We start from the raw sequence: 18581 nt of genomic DNA, 5'->3' as shown, positions 1-18581 counted from the left end.
ATGGAAGAAAGTAGCATTATAAGCAAAGAAGGATGGATGAACAGAGAGGAAGCTGATTCTGAGATGGATGAATGAATATAAGCAAAGAGGAAAAGGAAGGACTCAGAGAAACAGAAACGAGGGCATGGGGAGTGAGATGAGATGCATGATAGTAAAGATGCTAAGAAGGATGCAAGTAAGAGAGCAAGGGAGGAAAAGGTATAAAAGGAACGAAATAGTTCCTTATTTTAGGTCTTAAAATGTATTTCAAAAAAGATTGACTCTATTGCATTCAATGACAACCTTGATAAGCTAAACATTTCCATCCATCCTTTTATTTTGGATTTAGGCTGGAGGTTTTCTCCCCAAAACAAATAAAAAATACTAGAATTTATAAAACATAGACATACTTATATCAGATAATCCATCCATCTGTTAATCAACTTTACCTTTCAGCGTCATGTAGGCCTGGTACCCAACTCGAGCAGCAAAAGGATAATTAATTAGAAATAAGTATTTTGGAATAAGATGACCCAAATAAGCTTTATAACCCCAACCCACAGGGGCTCGGGTAATATGTGGTAAAGCCAGTGGCGGTTCTAGATTAACTGTACTAGGAGGTGGGGGTGTTATGGGGGCACCAAAAAAGAAATTTAAAAATAGGGCAAAACTTCATCCTTTTATATATATTATTTGAGTGAAAGAGCCACTTGCAGCTCCGGAAACCTTGGATCTAAAAGATAAAAACTATGATCCAATCTCAATATGAATGAAATTTGAAGTGCAAAAACTTATTTTTTAAATCATCAGGGAACTAAAAATGTAAAAAATAAAAATAAAAAATACATAAAATGGTCCAATAGATCTATCACGTGTTTTCTGTTTCAGCGCATACCATATTATTTACTTATCAGAGGTGTCAAGTAACGAAGTACAACTACTTTGTTACTGTACTTAAGTACCCTTTTTAGGTATCTATACTTTACTCCATTACTTATACTTGTTTATAAATATATTAGTGCTGTCAAAATTATCGCGTTATTAACGCGTTAACGCGAGGCCATTTTAACGGCGATAATTTTTTTAACGTGAGATTAACGCTATGTGGTTTTATGGTACAATTTTCCAAGTACATCCCGCTGCAGCCTGCGGGAAGGCGGGGCTATTTTCCCCCAGTCTATGCATTTCTCATAGGCTTCAAGAGCTGAGCTCCTCAAGGAAAAAAGACGCTCATACACTGGGTGACGCTAGTGCCTTTAAGCCCCACCACCAACAAACAAGTTGAGTGTCTGGTAACTAGTAGCAACCTGAAATACGCTGAGAAAACAGATTACTGAGGTGAAATGGAATCTGCTACGGCACTCTTGCTGTCTGTGTACGCCACAGGTCGGTATCGTGTGTGTGTGTGTGTGTGTGGGTGGGTGGGTGTGTGTGTGTTCTCATTTTTGTTAAGAGGCTGAAAAGTAACTTTCTAGAGCATAGACTACCTTCATCTAGTGATGTCGGTCTATTGATTTTGATGTATTGATTGAAAATTGTTCATTATTACCTTGGTTAATTGACATCTAATGTTAACTACTAAATTTTATAGCAGTAGGGTAAAATGCTTGTCTTTGTTCAAAAGACTGTATTAACTGTAAAGACTGTCTTTTACATCAGCCTGTTTTCAGGGCCTTTTTTTTGGCTACATATTTGTTATTTTTTACTACATGCCTCCCCATCTTCTTGCCATGTTTCTATGGCATAAATCAGTGTCTGTGACCTGTTTTCATTTTAAAAAAAGAACATTGGCACAAACCTAGCCTGTATGTATTTTTTTGTATGTCATCGAGAGTATTTAAATGATTTTCAATCAGGAAAAAAATGTGCGATTAAAATGCGATTAATCGCGAGTTAACTCAGGCATTGATGCGATTAATCGCGATTAAAAAATTTAATCGATTGACAGCACTAAAATATATATTTCAGGTCATGTGCGCCATCCAGTGCAGATCATTGGCGCCATCCATGTCATATAACGCAAACACTCATTGGTTAGCTAAAGAAAATCATCAGAAGCAAGCAGGAGTTCCTTAAACTGCAAACGTGAATTGTCTATGCCATGCTACACTGTTGGATTCAGAAAAAGACGTTGAAATGTCTGAAAGGTCGGACACAGGCGAGAGCGTATCGGGAGATGGAGACCAACAAGACCTCCCTCATCCTTGGCCCTATCTCAAAGAATTTTTCTAAATAGTCAAAAAAATCAAGCTTTCAATTAATATAGTGGCATCTGGATGTTTTTTTTTTTTTTAAGGTTACTTTAAACTTTTATACTTTCAGTAGTTTTTGGAGCACATACTTTTTCACTTTTACTTGAGTAAAGAGGTCAAGTTGATACTTCAACTTTTACCAGAGTATTTTTAAACTGCAGTATCTTTACTTCTACTTAAGTAACAAATGTGTGTACTTTTGACACCACTGCTTATACATTTATTTTGTCTTTGGTGCAGTCATGACAGCTCAGCAGTTAACATTCATGATTACCTGTAATAACAGGATCCTTACATAAAAAGGGAAGTTAATAAAAATAACAAAATGTGTACCTGCAAATTTCTTCAATCCGCCTTTAAACTCCTCCAGCACTTCTTGGTGCTCTGCCCTGCAGAGAGATGCTGGTGAGTTTTAAGGAAGCAACCAGGGGTGTGAAATGGAAAGTGTGTCAGAGGTCCAGCTTACATGTTGGATAGGGTGACATGAGTGACAGCGGGGAGGCAGCTGATGGTGTGCAGGGTGTCCTGGGTGAGGTGGGGGACGCTACCCAGGTGCGTGTACAGAAGACATCCAGGAATATCCACCGAGTGTTGCCCCATCCTCCCTACCTCCTTCAGGAGACCCAGGCGACCCCTTCCTTGGACAACTCTGGACAGCTCCAGCTTCATCCTGCTGCCAGCCATCACTACAGGCTCATTAAAAATACCTCAAAAGCAACACTCAAGCATGGACATTAGCTACCTAGCTAGTTAGCTTTGTCAAACGAACGTTATGGCGCGAGAAAAGCGTTTACTAAGTTAATATGTTTACTTTAGAGTATAATGTGTTCAAGTAGCACGTTCAGAACAATAATATTTGTTATTTTCAAAGGCACGTTTTCGGCTTACCACTAAAAATTCGTAGAGAGAACAAGTCGGGGAAATATGACGTTAATGGCGATGAAACGTCAGCACGTATGCCATATTGTGAGTGGCAAGTTATTCTAGGGATAAATGGGATTTGGACCCAATGTGTACTTTTTGTGAAAATAATGAAAAAACGCTTATTCATCTTTTTGGGACTGTAATTATACCAAAATTCTGGAGAGATATGTCAAATGTTTTTCATAAAATAAATCTTAACATTACTTTAACAGAAAAGGATGTTTTGTTTGGGATGAAGAAATGTGAACTTGTCAAAAAAAAAAATGTATATGTTATTTTTTATTATTGTTTATGGTAAATATCACATTCACACCTCCAAATATTTATAACAAAAAACTAATTTCCAGATTTCATTATCATCTATTAATATCTATATAGAATCCTTAAAATTTAGTTCAAATGCTAAAGCCATGCAAATTATAACAGCATTAAAGAACTACAACCCTCGAGCATAGATTTGATTTTAACATTTTAAAATAATAGTTCTGTTCTGTGAAGCCCTTTGTTGTTTTATATGTTTGTAATTGTTAATGTTCTATATTGTTCGTGTACTTTTTTTTTTTTGCAAAAATAAAAAATTCTCCTAGGGGATAAACTGATTAATAAAAAAAAAAGACTAACAACTGGGTTCTCCTTGTATGCAGTAGGCCTAGCAATTATAAAAATGAGAATTCCATAGAAATGCTTCTCGTAACCATTTTATTTAATCCTATATTAGTATTTTAAAAAGGTTCTGTATAGAAATAATTTGCATTTTTTAATCAGATTGTATCTTTTCCTTTTGCTGGGGGAGTGACTTAAAAAAGCTCAACAAAAAGACTGGCTCTTTCCTGGGAACTCCTCTTCAACCTTTCTAGATGATTGTGCAAAAGAAGGAAAACATGCAATTCTACCATGAATCAGGTTGTTATACTAGAAGAATGTCTTCAGAAACTCCTACAAAAGGTCCATTCGTTCCACAGCACTTCTTGCTACAATGATTCCTTACAGATACCTGCATGGTTACATTTAAGCTCCCTTAGGGATATTTAAACTGAATGTAAAAAAAATAAAATCAAGGCATGCAAAAGGTCAAGAGTATTGGGTACATCTTATACTAAAATTTGAGCGAATCACTTTATTTTACAGTTATTTGAATCTAGGCCGTGACGTCACTGATGAACGACCGAATCCCCTCGCTGATCCAACTTTATCGGCTGTAGTCATTACAATATAACTGACCGGCAACTTGCTCTGTCTGTATGTTTACTCATTTACCAGCACATAAACTTTTTTTTAAGAATTTCGCAGAGGTGAACATCGTTGCCGTGGTAACACCTGTTAGCGTGTCAGAATCAGTAAAGTCCACTGGGAGATGTAGTTCCAAAAGTTCTTATTACCCCAATAAATCAATCGGAAGCAAAAAGTTGTGGCACTCCATTACCCAGAATCCTTTGCCATCGAAGTTTGCGTTAGTTAGGTTTGCGCCGTTGGTTTTCGTTTGTTGCTTTTTCCAACTTATTTCACTTTACAAAAATGTATTTAAGTTCACGGTGAAAGTAAAGAAGTCTAGAAGAGGATGAAAGTTCACATTGTAGTTTATTGTTGGTGTGTAAATTGGTGAGATGTCAACAGGTCAAAAGTCTCACTTGTTCAGGTGGAAAAGACTCGTTTCTCCAAACAAGGTAAGCTTTATTAACAGTTAAGTAAAACGGCCTATTAGCATTCTCATCTAACTTAATCGCTGTCTCATCTAGACAAGAAACATAAAAGTTTGTTCTCACATTTCACTCCCTTTTCTGCAACAGGTCAAGGCATTTGCAGGGCACATTTAATTAACAGTACAATCCAAAGTACTGCAGCCTACACACACGCACATAAGAAAAGAAAACGCAGAGAAAAGTACACTAAAGTGGTATAATGAAGGCAGATAGAGAAAAGCTAGACAGAAAAATGGAACTGCTCATTTTAATATTGAAACAGATCAATCAAATGTAACTCTAGACTTTAAACTTTATTGCCTTTTTGTATACACCATAAAAACGAAATTACGTTGCTTACATCTTCCAAAAGTGAAATAAACAGTTACGACAGTGGAATGAACATTACCGTTTAAAGTGCAGCATTGATCATCACGTAAACAGATTCGAAGAAAAGGAAAACCTGTTAAAAAAAAAATAAAAATAATGGCGCAAAAGGGCATTCATATGGAAAGGTTCAGTGAAGTGCAAAATGAATATGGTTCAAAATGCAGTAGAAGATTGAGTTGTGTCTTATTTTAAAGGATTATAAAAGTTTAAGCCACAATGGTGTTGTAAAATAATGTTATGAGTGTAATGTAGAGTCCAGTTAAGAGATTAAAGCTACAGTGTGTAATTTTCAGCGACATCTAGCGGTCAGACTGCAGACTGCAGCAACATGAACGTCTCCCCCCCACCGCTTCTCCCCCCCAACAGTACGGCGAGCGTTACGGGACAAAATGTCTTCCACGACGTCCGCATCACCTACCTTCTCAAGTGATGAGGTTTGTTTACATAGATAATTTTACAGATAGTATTTCATTAGTCTGTGTAGGGTATAGATTTCATGTAGACTTAAGATAATAAATATACCCGTTATTTTTTCTACGTCGTTGTGACGTTTTGGTGAGCTGCTTTGCATGGTGATATAAACAGACGAAGTAATTGTAGTCATTAGTTTAACAGCGAGATTGTGTTCGCTGGAAGAATATATATTCCCCGTTTACAGAGTCCAAGTCTTGTTTGTGGCACGGGGGTTACAAGGCAAGGAAGAGGGAAAGGAAGAGGGCAGAGAGGCCGGGGTGAGCGTGCAGCTGGGGCCAGGCGAGAGAGGGGAGCCAGCGGGGTGAGAGCAGAGGAGGAAAGGCTTGAAGATCTCCAAAGGAGCCGGAGAGAAGTAACCGAGGTATATATCCAGAAAATTATTTTACAGAAAATTACTGAATCATTACCTGTGAAACGTCAGGGACGTTGCTGAATAAGTATACTGGAGAGTAACAGCATCATCACGCAGCATGTTATTGTTTTAGACAGGTCTGAGCATCCTGTACTCCAAAAACTGCAGTGATATTAGACAATTGTGTGTATAGGATTAATTACCTGTCCAAGAGAAAACTGGCAACTTGAGCGTCACTTTGAAAACCTTTTTCCTCCATCAGTGACTTCCATCGTGTAAATGCCGTGCCAATGTTGATCCGTGTTTTTTGTCGTTTCTTGTCACTCTTGCGTTTATTCTCGTCGTGTTTCCGCTTCTTAGATGACGGGGGTTCGGTGTCCGCCGCTTTTCGTTGTGATACAGAGTAGGCATGATCCTCCATTCGTCTGATGTTTGGCCACACAGTGCCAAACAGTTTGCAAAGTCACTCACGCCTGCCGCCTTGTTTACCTTTCTTGTTACCGAGGCGCAGTATACCTGCTTCTTCTTCTTCTTCTTTGGTTTCAGGCAGACTAAACGCTTCTCAGGCATAATACTGCCATCTACTGTTCAGTACCGTCTCAGTTCATCTCTCTCAACTTGCCGTAGTTATTTTCGAGCGTCATGGGAGATCTCGCAATCGCTAGTTTGTTGCCTCTGCGCTGCCGTAGCGCAAAGATGTCAGCCTCCATGGCTGCGAGACCCGCTCCTATGTAATTATAAATAACGAATTCTAAGGCAACGCAAATGTTATGGTTAAAAGGCTGAGCTCATAGGTGATGATAAATAACATAGTTATGTATAATATATTAAATTTCTGAATTTATATGCCTGTAATTATTACACACTGTAGCTTTAACTGTTCAACAGTCTGATGGCATATAGCATATAGATTTTCAACTTTGAATTTAAAAAAACTTATATTTTCATCTGGGAGTTTGTTCCTAGCACTTTTTTTAAATAAAAATCTGATATGTGAGGCATCCATTTGTGCTTGATTCCCATACCAGTTTAAACGTTTTTACTCTTTCGATCCCCAAGAAAACTCCTTCTAGATGGTAAAGAATGGTAATAATATAATTTAGCATAGCTCTGTATGCTTTTTGAAAAAAAAATGGAGCTGTTGAGATGTTAGTGTGAAGTGGAATGAGCAGTGACCCTGAAAGACATGTAGTTAGAGGCTGCTCCAGCGTGGGGTGAAGGCTCATTTCCCTTTAAAGCATTGACAATAAACAAAGAAAAAAAACTGAAATGTATTGGTGTTTTGGTTTCAGATCAACCCGTGCCTTACAGGTTTTTTAGGCTTGATATTGATAATTCTGATATCTGTCTAACTCATCCACAATATGGGCTCCCAATTCTTTCATCTGATGTTTTTTTTAAGCCAATACTGCTTTATTTTTCACCTTTTACATGATAAATATGAAAAAATTATTATGAAAAGTCACACAAGTCTCATTATAACCCAAAAATTGACATTTATTAACGAATAAAACATAAACTAGAAACAAACTTGCAGAGTGCAGACCTCCCACAAGCAGCAAATTTTGCCCCATATTGTGACTTGCACTCAAAGCTAAAACTCACAAATGATCTGGATCATTATCAAATAGAAATTAATTGTTTTTTGCCTTGAGCCACACCTCTGGTAAAACATTTCCATAAAATCCATTCTAACGTTTTCAGTTGATGCTACTAACAAAACAAAAATGTTCCCTTTTCTTGTGATTTCTCTTTAGTAAAATACCTCCAGACTTTTTGAGTCCAATGCTGAGGCTGTCAATGGTCACTGCTGTCACCCTCTGGTTTAGTGGGGAACTTCGTGTTCCACCAGATATCCGTATCTCACAATGTTAGAGAATCGTTTTAAAGAGTGGCTGTATCCGGATTATGATCTAGATCATCACCAAAATGTGATGGATTGATAGACATGTAATTAAAATCTCTCCATAACTTTTCAAGTTATCCTGTAGACACAGACACACTCACAGATACTCGTTCTGCTAAATGTAGTGAGGACCATGTGTTGACTTCCATTGATTTTCATTTATTTCATTTTCAACCCTTTCTATGCCTTAACCCTAGTATTCCTGCACCTAAACTTAACCATCATCAATGCATACCTCACCCTAACCCAATTGACACTTTAGCCTTTAACCTAACCATTAGCAAAATAGCTTGTGAGGACCAACAAAACATCATCACTTTGCAACACATGGACCTCACTCTGATGGTGAAATTGGAAAAATGGTCCTCACTCTGAAGGCTAGGTAGGTAGGTACACACACACACACACACACACACACACACTCATACAAACACAGACAGACAGACAGACAAAATCTCCTAAAAACAACCTCCTTGGCAGAGGTAGCAATGGATGGCAAAAGGAGGAAGCAGCAGTGCATGTGCTTCATGTGGTCTCAAGGCATGGCTGCTGAATGCACTAATGATCTGATGAATGCAGGCATGTATCGGCTGATATCAATGCAAGAAAGAAATGCGAATATTAATGTGAAATATCAGCCGGTCAATGTATCACTCTACCTCTAGGTAAACCTTAAAATATTCTTTTTTTTAATTCAAGAGGTATGAATAGTTTTCAAGCCGTTGTACATGAATCTAAATAGTAAAGGAAGGATAAGGACGTTATAGAGCTAGAATATGCAGACGTGTAGGGTTTGCTAAGTGAATATTGAGTATCTCTAAGGTCTATTGTCAGATACTCTCACTCCTACATCCGTACACCCTTGCTGCCGGAGACTGAGATAGATGAATTGCTACCGGTAATCTGTTCACCTTTTGAAGTTTGGGAAAAGATTTTTGGGGTAATCTGTGGGTTTAAGGCAGCAGGTGAGCTTTCCTGTGAAATAATCCACAGACATCAGGGCCTTGCCTCAGCCCATAATTTGCACATTGCATCAGCAGTTCAAGGTGTCACTGAGCTCGTGTGTGGATTTCCCAAAAAAATGCTAACATGACAATGAGCCTTGGATTTCTTTCAGTTTCCGATTTTACCTGAAGGTATATATTTATGCCCTTTTCTAACAGAAACTTGTGAAGAAAGATGACATTGAAGAGTGGAGAAAGGTGAGACTTTTCCATCTCTTTCATTAAGCTGCTATGTCAAAGTCATTTGCTTTTCTCCATATTTAGGGCTGTTTTTATTTTTAGCTGCATTCATACATCTCATTACTCTTGTCTATGTCCTCAGCGGGTGGAGATGGCTTCTGAGTTTGCTATATCTGAAGTCTTCTCCCTTAGGAAGCCTCAATCAGGGATAAACAGAGGAGCTGAACCGCTGCAAAGCTCTGAACAGTTGATGGATCACGATGACGCCTACAGTGAAGGTAGGTCAGCTTATAGAGAACACTGAGGTTTGAGTGATTGGGAAATTTCCTGTGAATAATTCTACCAATTTTCAAAAATCTGAAGAAATTAGTCTTTTGGTTTGGCTTAAGCTTCACTGTGTGTTGTAGCTCAGGCTCTTTTAGATAATTGGCTGAGTGATAAGTTACGGACAGAGCTGGACATGGAGGATAAAGATGACTGGAAGGGTCATGTTGAAAACACGCAATCTACTGCCATAGCTACTCCCCAACTGACTCCAATCGCTTACAAAAGATTTGACGGTAAATATTTTTGTTTTTAATTCAGCAGATTTATAGATTTTAATGTTTTTCTGTCTCCTGCAGATTTTAGCTGGCACTGGAAGACGAAAAAATTGACATAAATCAGTTTAATTAGCTGAAAAAATAACATTATTGTTTGGAAAAAATAACATTATTGTTCCAAATCTTGTATCAGATCTTTATAGCTGCCTGGTTGAAGAAGAAGAACAATTTGCTGTTCAGAGCTTCCTTCAAGACCTAAGGGGCCAAAAGCTGTTGGACTCCGGTACGAAGAAGGGGTTATCTCTGGATGATCGAGAAAGGCTCAAGAGGTTCAGAAACCCCATTGTAACCATGGAAGCTCGACACCAACAGGTCTGTGTTTGTTCTGACAAATTGGCGCAGAAGTATACCAAATATTCAGGGAAATTTCTTACATTTCCTCACATCTGCCTAAAACTAGAATGTATTTTAATATGCTTTTGTTTGATAGAGATCCATTGTATATAAACACAGACTACAATCACATTAAGATTATAGGAAGGACAATAACTAGAGCAGAGGTTGTCAACAGGAGGTCTGCGACCCCTAGGGGGTCCATGGAGGTACTGCATGGGGGTCGCAAAAGTTTTAGACTTTTTTTTCTTATATTCCCACCTGCAATTTTTCCAATAACTGAAATATGTTTAAATATGCATTAACATGAATTCCACACACTGTACTAACAGATTAAATGGAGGCAGAAGATGTCTTTTTATCATCAATGCACACATTCAGCGACACACAGGAGCTCTTTCAAGCTGGGCACCGTTTCATTCACAACACCTGTCCCATCAACCATGAATCAGAATCAGAAATACTTTAATAATCCCAGGGAGAAATTACTTTTGTTACATTACTCCATCTGTAATAGAGTGATTATAGGACCAGATTGATATAATACAATTTCATACAATATATGTAATTAGGGGGGCCCCGCTCCATCTTGCCATCAGTTTGGGGGTCCTTGACCTGGAAAACGTTGAAGACCCCTGAACTAGAGCATTGTTTACCATCCTTGTTTGAGTTGTGTACCCCTTTTGGTATTTTGTCTTACCATGAGAACCCCCTTCAGTCAAAAGTATTGATGATTGTCCAAAAGTAGAATGTACAATAACTTATTATAAAACAAAAATTATTTTTATTAAATCTTTTAACCTGAGCGTTTAATTCTTATGCACTTTATTCTTTCGATCTCAACTAAAAAAAACAACAACTTAAGTATTTTTCCTGGAAGTTAGTAAGGTATTGAAATAAATAGAAAATAAAATCCTATTTTAAACCTGTATTTGTAAAACTGGAGCTCCTCTCTATATCCAGTCTGTTCTTCTGCTTGGTTTAGATGTGAGTCAAAGCTGAAGGTGAACTCAAACATATAAGAAAAAATTACTTTGTTTTATAAAAGCTTGTTTAATTATTCAATTGGGTCGTCACATAGCCATGTTTTATTTTACAACCTAAGAAATAAAATATTTTCATGTACCCCTCGCAATGCACGTGCGGACCTCTAGGGGTACACTTAACCGCGGTTAGTAATCACTGAACAAGACGATCAACCAAGAGGCTCATAAGGAAGAGATCCCAAGGTCTAAGATCCCCAGCTCTTGGATTACCCGAAGAATAAAAAAATAAATAAATAAAGTAGAAGATTTTTAATTTAAAAAAATTAACAAGAAAGATATTGTTGAAGAAAATTCAAAAGGAGTCCCATTTGCAGTTTGACATGCAGAATTACAGTGGACATGTGGAGGGAGGAACTATGGTCAGATGAGATGATTCTTAAAATTTTTGAAATAAAGACAAAACGGTGGACAATGGACCCAAATCAGCTGAGCCCAAACCTTTTGCATCAAGGGCCAAAATTTACCAATTAAAAGTACTAGGTGACAACAGTTATTTTTTTTATTTTCATAATGACAACAAAATAATCCAATCTTGTTGAGCATGAGATCTTTTTCTTGAAATAATTAGCACAAAATGTATCAGTAGATCTGTGCTGCTAGAGAGATACTTTAACAGACTTCCAAATGTAATTGAAGTGTAAACTTATGCATACAATTGAGTCATGTTTTCTTAAACTAATGCTACCCTTTATAAACTTTTATCTTCTAAAAATGTGGAATAGCTTTTATCATTTTCATCCCTCCTCAGAAACCAACTGCTTTGTGTTGGTATGTTACTTAAAATTTCATTAAAATCACCCCAATGTTTCTCCCCGTAAAATAAGTTGTGAAAAGGCTCAAGGGGTGTGAATACTTCTGCAAGGCACTGTAGGTTCAGTTCCTCCTGCTTTGAGTTGGATGCTTCTGCTGGTTACTGCTCAAGGTACGAGAGAACAGGGAACGTCGGGAGGCGGAGAAGCAGAGGAAACAGATGGAGAAGGAGGAGCAGCGCGATGCCAGGAAGGAGGCAAACAGGAGGGAGAAAGAGGAGGAGATGAGGAGGAAGCAACAGGAACATAGAGAAGAGGAAATGGTGCAGCAGGAGATGATTCGACTGAGAAAATTGATGGAGGAAAAGAAGAGCCAGGAGCATTTTGCTCGACTAAGGTATGTCTCTTCCTGATTGGGTATTTTGCTGTGGGATCTGACCCTATCTATATCATTGAACCAGGTAGTCGTATTTGAATTAAGAATATGACATATGTGCTTAAAATACCCGATGTTGCCAAAAGTTTAAGCTTATCTGCCTTGGTTCATTCTCTGCAGCTATAACAGCTTCAACTATTCTAGGAAGGCTGTTCACATGTTTAAGAATATCTTTATGGGAATTTTTGACTGATCTCCAACAAGCATATTTCTGAGGTCATACACTGATGTTGGACAAGAAGGCCTCGTTTTCCGTCTCCGCTTTAGTTTGCCTAAAATGTGTTCTACCAGGTTAAGGTAAGAACATTGTGCAGTACAGTCAAGCTCATCCACACCAAACTTTCTCGTCCACATCTTGCTGGACCTTGCTTTGTGCACCCGTGAGGGGAAGGATCTACCTTCAAAGTGTTTGGAGCATGGGACTCTCTAAAATCTTGGTATGCTGAAGCATTCAGGGTTTATTTCTTTGAAGTTAAGGTGCTAAAAAAAGCTATCAGAACAGCTGATTTATTTAGATGGTTGAGCAAATACTCTTACCAATATGGCGTAGATCTAAGTGTATTTGTTGCCATACAGTGGTACTAAGGCATTATGTGTCTTAAAACATGCAGGAAGCTGCGTTAAATTAATCCTGGTCTCACGCTCTGAAGCTCTTCTTTGATTTGAAGACGGGGAAACAAATCCATGTCCAAAATAAAATGTCCTTTAAATTAAAAGAAACATATTTAATTGGTTTCTAGAGAAAAGGAGAAAAAGGTACAAAGAGCATGCAGAAGCGTCGAGTCAACCCCAACTCTTCCCTCAAAGCAGCAGCTGCAGAACTGCAATCAACTACAGCGAGAGCAGAGGATTCAAACGAGAATAGACATGATCAATCTCAAGGTTGGTGCCTGTTCTGTGCATTATATGAGTTCTCTGACAAGTCTGGGAATCTTGTTTCAACCACAAATATTTATTTCGATTGTGCATGTTAGTTTCTACACAGGCATCTGTCCGGATGGTACTCTTTGGTGTTAAAGCGGCGCTTACATATAGGTAAAGCAGAGGCCCTTTGTGATTGGAGGAGGCAGCTGAAAGCATGGCAGGCATGGCGAGCTGTGGTGTGGGCGGAGCGTAATCAGCGAGAGGCGGCAAGAACCGAGGAGCAACTACGAACAGAGAAAAGGCAAGCTGTTCTTATACCAAGGTCAAAGGTCCCCCATTTGTTTTTGACACACAAAACATTATACAGGGTCTTGTCAATATATTCATGAATCAGTTTTTTCCATGTGTGTAGTTTGATTTTATTTGAAGCATCCAAACACACGGTTAATTATTGCCATAGAAATGTTACTTTCTGAATGTGCTTCTGTGGCACAGTGGTTAGTGCACACAACCCATGTACGGAGGCCTTAGTGCTTGACGTGGTCGACCCTGGTTTGAATCTAGCCTGTGGTCCTTTGCCGCATGTCTCTCCCCATCTCTTGTACCCCACTTCCTGTCAACCTACTGTTAAAAAAACGAGCCACTAGTGCCGTTAAAAAAAAAACTCAAAAAAAAAACCATTACTTTCAATATTTTGAGAAAAAAACTTTTACCTGTAAATATTACAACAATTTTGCATGCATATAAACTCAGCTCCCCTTGTTGTTATGATGCTCCTAAAGCAAAGAGCATCATTAAGATTGAGGAACACAGTAGTTGCTTCAGGGATCAAGCTCTGAAAAAGTTGATCAGTTGTAAAATTTTAAATATGATTTCAGGAAATCGTTTACAATTTTAAAGTGTTACATTTTGTATGGTGATATAAATTATGTACCTTATCGTTTTTTGCCAAATATGTGAAGCTAAAAAGCTAGCAGCAATGCAAACCATGAATAAAAAATATATTTTTACTAAGCTGCTTTACAAACTTAAATCCCAGAACCTTCTCTTTTTTTCCCTCTTTGAAAGGGAAAAAAATCTGTGCTTTTCAAGAAAATACATCTTTTGATTCTGAGAGAGATGTTAGTTGATCTGTAGTGCCTGCAGGAGTCCTACTAATTTGGAAACTTGATTAAATGAGGTTGTGTAAAATAACCACTTTAAATTTTTAATAACAAGTTAATGTGATAATTTCTAGTTGCACAGCAGTAACGTTTCCTGATTGCAAATACAGCATTGAAAGTTGGTCATTCATGCTGCTGTATTAAACTTTTTTAAAAAACGAGCCACTAGTGCCGTTAAAAAAAAACTCAAAAAAAAAGAAACGTTACTTTCAATATTTTTACTACTTTTACCTGTAAATATTACAAAAATTTTGCATGCATATAAACTCAGCTCCCCTTTATTGTGATGCTCCTAAAGCAAAGAGCATCATTAAGATCGAGGAACACAGTAGTTGCTTCAGGGATCAAGCTCTGAAAAAGTTGATCAGATTCACATAAAGCTGTTTAGTTTGTCCAAAAAACGCTGTGGGGTATGTTGTATAATTATAGCTGAAGAATTATCAGAATTTAAGTGTTTTTATATCAGTTGATATATAGAAACATTTGGAAAAAAAGGCTGAATTTAAATTCTAACACTAATTTAACTTTAAAAAGAGATCAGCACCACCACGAACATTGCTTAGCTTGGCCATGAGCGGTTATGCGACTAAGTCCTTCCTTCTGCTTACATCTCAGAATGCCATGCAGTTCTGGATTTGAGCTCAGTTAAGTTATGCAACATACAACATATTAATCAGCATTTAGTGCTATAAATTTTTTTTTTTTTATTGGCCAACCGTAGCTGTGGGGAAAATGGATTTAAAACCTTTTAGAAGCTGTGAAAATCTTTAGATATAAGGCAGGGGTTAATTTTCATCAGGGCAACAACTCAAAACATAGAGCCAGAGCTAAAATTAAATGCTTCAGATTATGTATTTATTAGCAATAGGCCAGTCAAAGCCAATTGAGATTCTGTGGCAGGATCTGGGAAACTAGATGATCTCCATGCAGTCAAAGCTATGCTGCAGTAAACATTTAGAAAGCTAACAAAAAACAAACCCAAAGGATCCGTGTCTGAATTGGCAGCCAAAGAGGGTTAAAAAAAACATTGACTCAGAGGCTCTGGTTTCCAAAGAATGCCAAACCTTTTTAGGTTTAATTCATAAAGATTTAGAAAAGTGTTCATCATTTAACATCCCTGCACTCTTTACACTGCTGTGTGGAAGGGTGGCTTAATGGGTGGCGAGCAGGGTGTTTGTATCCTTTAGGGCAAGCTTGGAGTGTTATTCTGGGTTTCTGAGTAAGACCTTTAACCCCAGATTGCTCACCATGTACCACTGCTGACTAAGGGATATATTAAAAACAGGGAACAAACTTCCTCCATGAAGGACTATAAAGGGATCCTTCCTTTCCTTTTTTCTTTCTTTACTCTGTGTTGCCTGTGTATTGGGTTGCCTCCGGCACTGCCTGCTTCCCAATCCTCTCTGCTACGGGCCCTCACGTTCCCCCTGCAGGTGGTGAGCCTACTGGAGGATAGCTTTGCGTCGCTCCTTCAGGCTGAGCCCAGCCAGGTATCGCAAGGAAGAACACGACCACCAGGTGTTCGCCGCTAATCCTCAACCCCGAAACGTTTTCAAACCTTGGAAAAAAAGTCCAGTGGACTGTTTTTTAAACTTTTTCAGAGTGACTATGACCTGGATGACTGAGAATCTTCACCAGCATGGTGCCCCTTTTCTTTTTTTTACTTAATGGGGCTTTTGAACTGCTCTTTGCTGACCCGTCACCCAGAGCCTGTTCGCCTTGGGAGACACAACCTCAGCTGGAAAAAGGTATCTTATCCCCTTCAGGTTGGGGGTGAGTTCCTGCCTTAAATAGAGGAGCTCTAGTATCTTGGGGTCTTGTGTTAAGTAAGGATAGAATGGAGTAGGAGATTGAGTGACGGCTCAGTGGGGCTGCTGTTATAATGGAGATGCTGGAGGGACTATGTTTCTCGGCTGGCCTGGGAGAGTCTCGGGCATCACCCAGCTGAGCTGGAGGAGTCTGGTGAGAGGGAAGTCTGGGAGTCTCTGAGCTGAGACTGCTGCCCTTGGACCCGGTCCTGAATGAAGTGGAAGATTACAAGTTTGAGTCAAGTACTCAGTGTTTCTCCTGGACAAAAGATTCCATCCATCATGGTTTGATACTGTATGACTGCTTGAAGTAAAAGAGATTTCTGTCTTATGGGCAAATCTCCACGGCATTTCAGACAAAACCAGCTGGCTGTGGAAAGCGACCGAAGACGTTTGCTGCGGCGATTTTTGAACGAGTGGCAGCTCTGGTGTCGGACAGAGAAATCCCACCGAGAACTACTGGCCCAGCAGCAGGAGACCAAAGCTAAGATGGCTGCCTTGATCAACGCTGCCTCTACAGGAAAACTCACGGTCATAGCAGCACCTGCTGATTCGGCAGTAAGTCTCCAACAGGAGCTCAGGAGCAAAGAATATACAGGAGCCAAGGTGAGAAATGCAACAGTTGCTACAGGAACAAAAACAGCACATTTTGACCCAATAATATCATTTTTTTTAGTGACTCTAGTACTATGAGCATGACTTAAACATAATTGGATTTTGCTGTTACTCTTGCACTTTTTCCTTCCACTCAACTTTCTTTCGATAAGCCTTGTAATAGAATCCTTCAGCAGGGATCCATTATGGCTTACTTTCCTGTAACTGTCTCCTAGACATCTTTCATCACAGCAATCTGCATCATATTTCAATGAGCTAATAAAAAAATGTCTCAACTTGGGCTTTTTCACCCTACATCACAGCCACATTCGCTTTGCATTCATAACAGGTTTCAGTTCACTTTTGTTCTTCCTATTTACTCTAATCACGCTGTTTGCATTGCTAAACACATCCTTAGCTCCCGAAAGCACCTATTCATAGGGATAAAATGACAATGTATTGACAAATATTCGCTCCTGTCGAGTCATTCATGTTCGTTGTCGATTAACTTTATGGAGATTTTTTTTTTTTAAGCACCAGTGTTGGAGAAGTTTTAGTGGATGCATGTTTTTTTTGTTTTTTTCTCCATGTCTGCAATATTTTCTGTTGAAGGATCCATGTGAAGCAGAGAATGAAGTCCTCAATGCCTCCAAAGGACATCAGGATAAAACCTCTGTGGCTGAGGTGGGCCGGCCTCTTCAACCGTGGCAAGTGACCCGGCGCCATACAGCACCCACCGCTGCACAGCTACACACTGCCCGGGGAAGAACCAGAGAAAATAGGGTTCTTGGCTCAGAATGCAGGTCCGAAAGCAGAAAGGCTGTCCAGCAGCAGATCATCGCACAACAGAGGAAGCTCCTGAAAGAGCAGCAGGAGCAAATCGCCCAGCTGAAGGAAAAGCAGAGCATAATGGGGTTGGAGTTGGATATGGAGAAAGCTGCACAGCTTACCCAGCTTAAAGCTGTGCGAGAAGAGAAGAGCTGCAGCTTTGGCCCTGGGGGGCAGAGGTTGGCTCACTTAACATCATTAAAAATTTAGGCAACCTGAGATCCTCTTCAAAGCAACACTGCTAGAGGGATTTCTGCTGACTCACAGCCACTTCCTCCTAAAACGTTTAGAATTTAATACTAAAGTATCCCATGTTCAGGATATTAAGACTCATTATTATCACCCGATTTATTGTATTAAAATTTTACCAAAATGCTTTTTAAACCATATATATGCAGGATTTGTCTTTTTGGTTTATAATGTTTGATTTTTCCCCTAGAAATATGTTTTCATTGCTTCCAGTTGTTAAATTTAAACCTGTTTAAAGACCAGAAGCATTGGCTCTCAAAGTCAGGGTAGGGCCCCTTTTGGGGTCATAGATCTGTGGGCATGGGCTCCTGAGATCCTCTACACTGATTAAACAAAAACTTATAATAATTATGATTTATATTTATGTGATAGTTTTTAAAGAGAGGAAAACATCCCTTAAAAATAGACAATTGAAGATGCATTAGTTGTTTGTTTACATTAGTGTTATCCTATTTTTAATTGATTTTCTAGAAATGTGTGAATATTCAACCCAAATCTGAGTCGTGACTCCATCCTGGTAATATTTGATGGGTCAGAAGCTGAAACGATCTCTGCACTAGAATAGAAAAAACTTTGAACAGAAGTAATGGTCAATCTGATGGAAAAGGATTTAGCTGAAGTGGGAAAATATTCATCATAGCCAGATGTCTTATTCATTTAGGCTTTTTATTATTTCCGTGACAATGTGATTATATTACAGTGAAAGCAAGAGTCGACCCAAAAGTTTTATTTTACTGTTGATTTTCTCTAATGGAAATTATTCCCAGAG

General features: G+C 38.7%; 2 protein-coding genes across 3 annotated transcripts in view; one reads left to right on the top strand and one right to left on the bottom strand.

Moving 5' to 3' along the window:
* The window catches only part of qtrt2 (queuine tRNA-ribosyltransferase accessory subunit 2), a 34844-nt gene extending 31679 nt beyond the window's left edge, over positions 1 to 3165 (bottom strand). Inside the window, exons 1-2 of one of the 2 annotated variants that reach the window (XM_038293813.1) lie at positions 2698 to 3165; positions 2565 to 2620 (exon numbers count right to left, since the gene is read on the bottom strand). In XM_038293813.1, the coding sequence (XP_038149741.1) occupies positions 2565 to 2620; positions 2698 to 2915 (274 nt within the window). In that variant the 5' untranslated portion in view covers positions 2916 to 3165. The remainder of the gene's footprint in view (positions 1 to 2564; positions 2621 to 2697) is intronic. The other variant, XM_038293812.1, reaches the window with a different exon arrangement.
* Positions 3166 to 4566: 1401 nt separating this feature from the next.
* Positions 4567 to 18581, top strand: part of ccdc191 (coiled-coil domain containing 191) — a 27429-nt gene continuing 13414 nt past the window's right edge. The window contains exons 1-10 of the mRNA XM_038293803.1: positions 4567 to 4819; positions 9120 to 9158; positions 9283 to 9418; positions 9548 to 9700; positions 9876 to 10054; positions 12044 to 12267; positions 13047 to 13188; positions 13281 to 13471; positions 16498 to 16747; positions 17348 to 17742. Of these exons, the coding sequence (XP_038149731.1) occupies positions 4760 to 4819; positions 9120 to 9158; positions 9283 to 9418; positions 9548 to 9700; positions 9876 to 10054; positions 12044 to 12267; positions 13047 to 13188; positions 13281 to 13471; positions 16498 to 16747; positions 17348 to 17742 (1769 nt within the window). The 5' untranslated portion in view covers positions 4567 to 4759. The remainder of the gene's footprint in view (positions 4820 to 9119; positions 9159 to 9282; positions 9419 to 9547; positions 9701 to 9875; positions 10055 to 12043; positions 12268 to 13046; positions 13189 to 13280; positions 13472 to 16497; positions 16748 to 17347; positions 17743 to 18581) is intronic.

The sequence above is a fragment of the Cyprinodon tularosa genome, unplaced genomic scaffold, assembly GCF_016077235.1.
Source record: "Cyprinodon tularosa strain WSP-4 unplaced genomic scaffold, ASM1607723v1 ctg33, whole genome shotgun sequence".
Lineage (NCBI taxonomy): Eukaryota > Metazoa > Chordata > Actinopteri > Cyprinodontiformes > Cyprinodontidae > Cyprinodon > Cyprinodon tularosa.
This window is presented reverse-complemented; position numbering and strand designations above follow the sequence as displayed.